The following is a 1,291-nucleotide window of genomic DNA, read 5'->3' on the forward strand; positions in this document are numbered from 1 at the left end:
GTCATTAGGTTGCCTGAAGAAAATCCTAATGTAGCAAGAGGAAGCAGGAGTGTCTATGAACTAGAGTGTATACCTCTTTGGGGCACAATCTCAATTTGCGGTGGAAGATCTGAAATGGAGGATTCTGTTAGAGCTTTACCTCATTTTCTGAAAATACCCATCAAAATGCTTATGGGGGATCATGAAGGGATGAGTCCAAGTCTCCCATATCTCACTGGCCACTTCTTTGGTGTATATGATGGCCACGGAGGCGCTCAGGTATACTGTAGTTTGCAAATCCTTATATTGATATTAGCAATAGAGAGTCAGTTCAACTATGAACCTGGGAGATAAATGAATTTATGTTTTGCTGTCATAGGTTGTATGTATATATGATAAGGGTTTGCTGGAAACGGGATTCTTTGCAGGTTGTTATGTAATATATGATGGCTTTGGTGGAAATGGGATTCTTGCAGGTTGCTGACTATTGTCATGATAGGATCCACTTTGCTTTGGCTGAAGAAATCGAACGGATCAAAGAGGAATTGTGTAGAAGGAACACTGGCGAGGGTAGGCAGGTCCAGTGGGAGAAAGTCTTTCTAGATTGTTTCCTAAAGGTCGATAACGAGGTTAAAGGGAAAATCAACAGACCTGTTGTTGGTTCTTCTGATAGGATGGTTCTTGAAGCTGTTTCCCCTGAAACCGTCGGATCAACTGCTGTGGTTGCTTTGGTTTGTTCATCGCATATAATAGTCGCAAACTGTGGTGACTCAAGAGCGGTTTTACTCCGAGGCAAAGACTTCATGCCTTTATCAGTTGACCACAAAGTAAAACATTCTTCTCTTTCCCTCTATAATAATTTAACACAATCAGAGAAAGCTCCAAACTTCTCATTCATGAAACTTCTTACACTCTTTCTGCAGCCAGATAGAGAGGATGAGTATGCAAGAATAGAAAAAGCTGGAGGAAAGGTTATACAATGGCAAGGTGCTCGTGTTTCTGGCGTTCTTGCCATGTCCAGGTCCATCGGTAGGTCAACCCCGCACTGTTTTTCTTCAATCTTGCTCTGTGACAGAAATCTTAAGAGAGTTCTATGGGCCAAAGTTGTCGATAAATAGAGCATTCAGTAACCGTATTAAGAGATGAGGATCATTACTGTTACAGTCTCTGCAAAATTAGTATAACTCCTCAAAATGGGTTTCAATCTGCTTCATTTTCAGGTGATGAATATCTGGAGCCATATGTAATACCAGACCCCGAAGTGATGTTCATGCCACGAGCTAGAGAAGACGAGTGTCTTATATTGGCCAGT

General features: G+C 41.6%; 1 protein-coding gene across 1 annotated transcript in view; it reads left to right on the forward strand.

Annotated features, from left to right (window-relative positions):
- Positions 7–1,291, forward strand: part of LOC104743357 (protein phosphatase 2C 7-like) — a 3,987-nt gene continuing 2,702 nt past the window's right edge. The window contains exons 1-4 of the mRNA XM_010464453.2: positions 7–258; positions 456–806; positions 903–1,008; positions 1,200–1,289. Coding sequence (XP_010462755.2) covers positions 115–258; positions 456–806; positions 903–1,008; positions 1,200–1,289 — 691 coding nt within the window. The 5' untranslated portion in view covers positions 7–114. The remainder of the gene's footprint in view (positions 259–455; positions 807–902; positions 1,009–1,199; positions 1,290–1,291) is intronic.

This window comes from Camelina sativa, chromosome 14 (assembly GCF_000633955.1).
Source record: "Camelina sativa cultivar DH55 chromosome 14, Cs, whole genome shotgun sequence".
NCBI classification, from domain to species: Eukaryota; Viridiplantae; Streptophyta; class Magnoliopsida; order Brassicales; family Brassicaceae; genus Camelina; species Camelina sativa.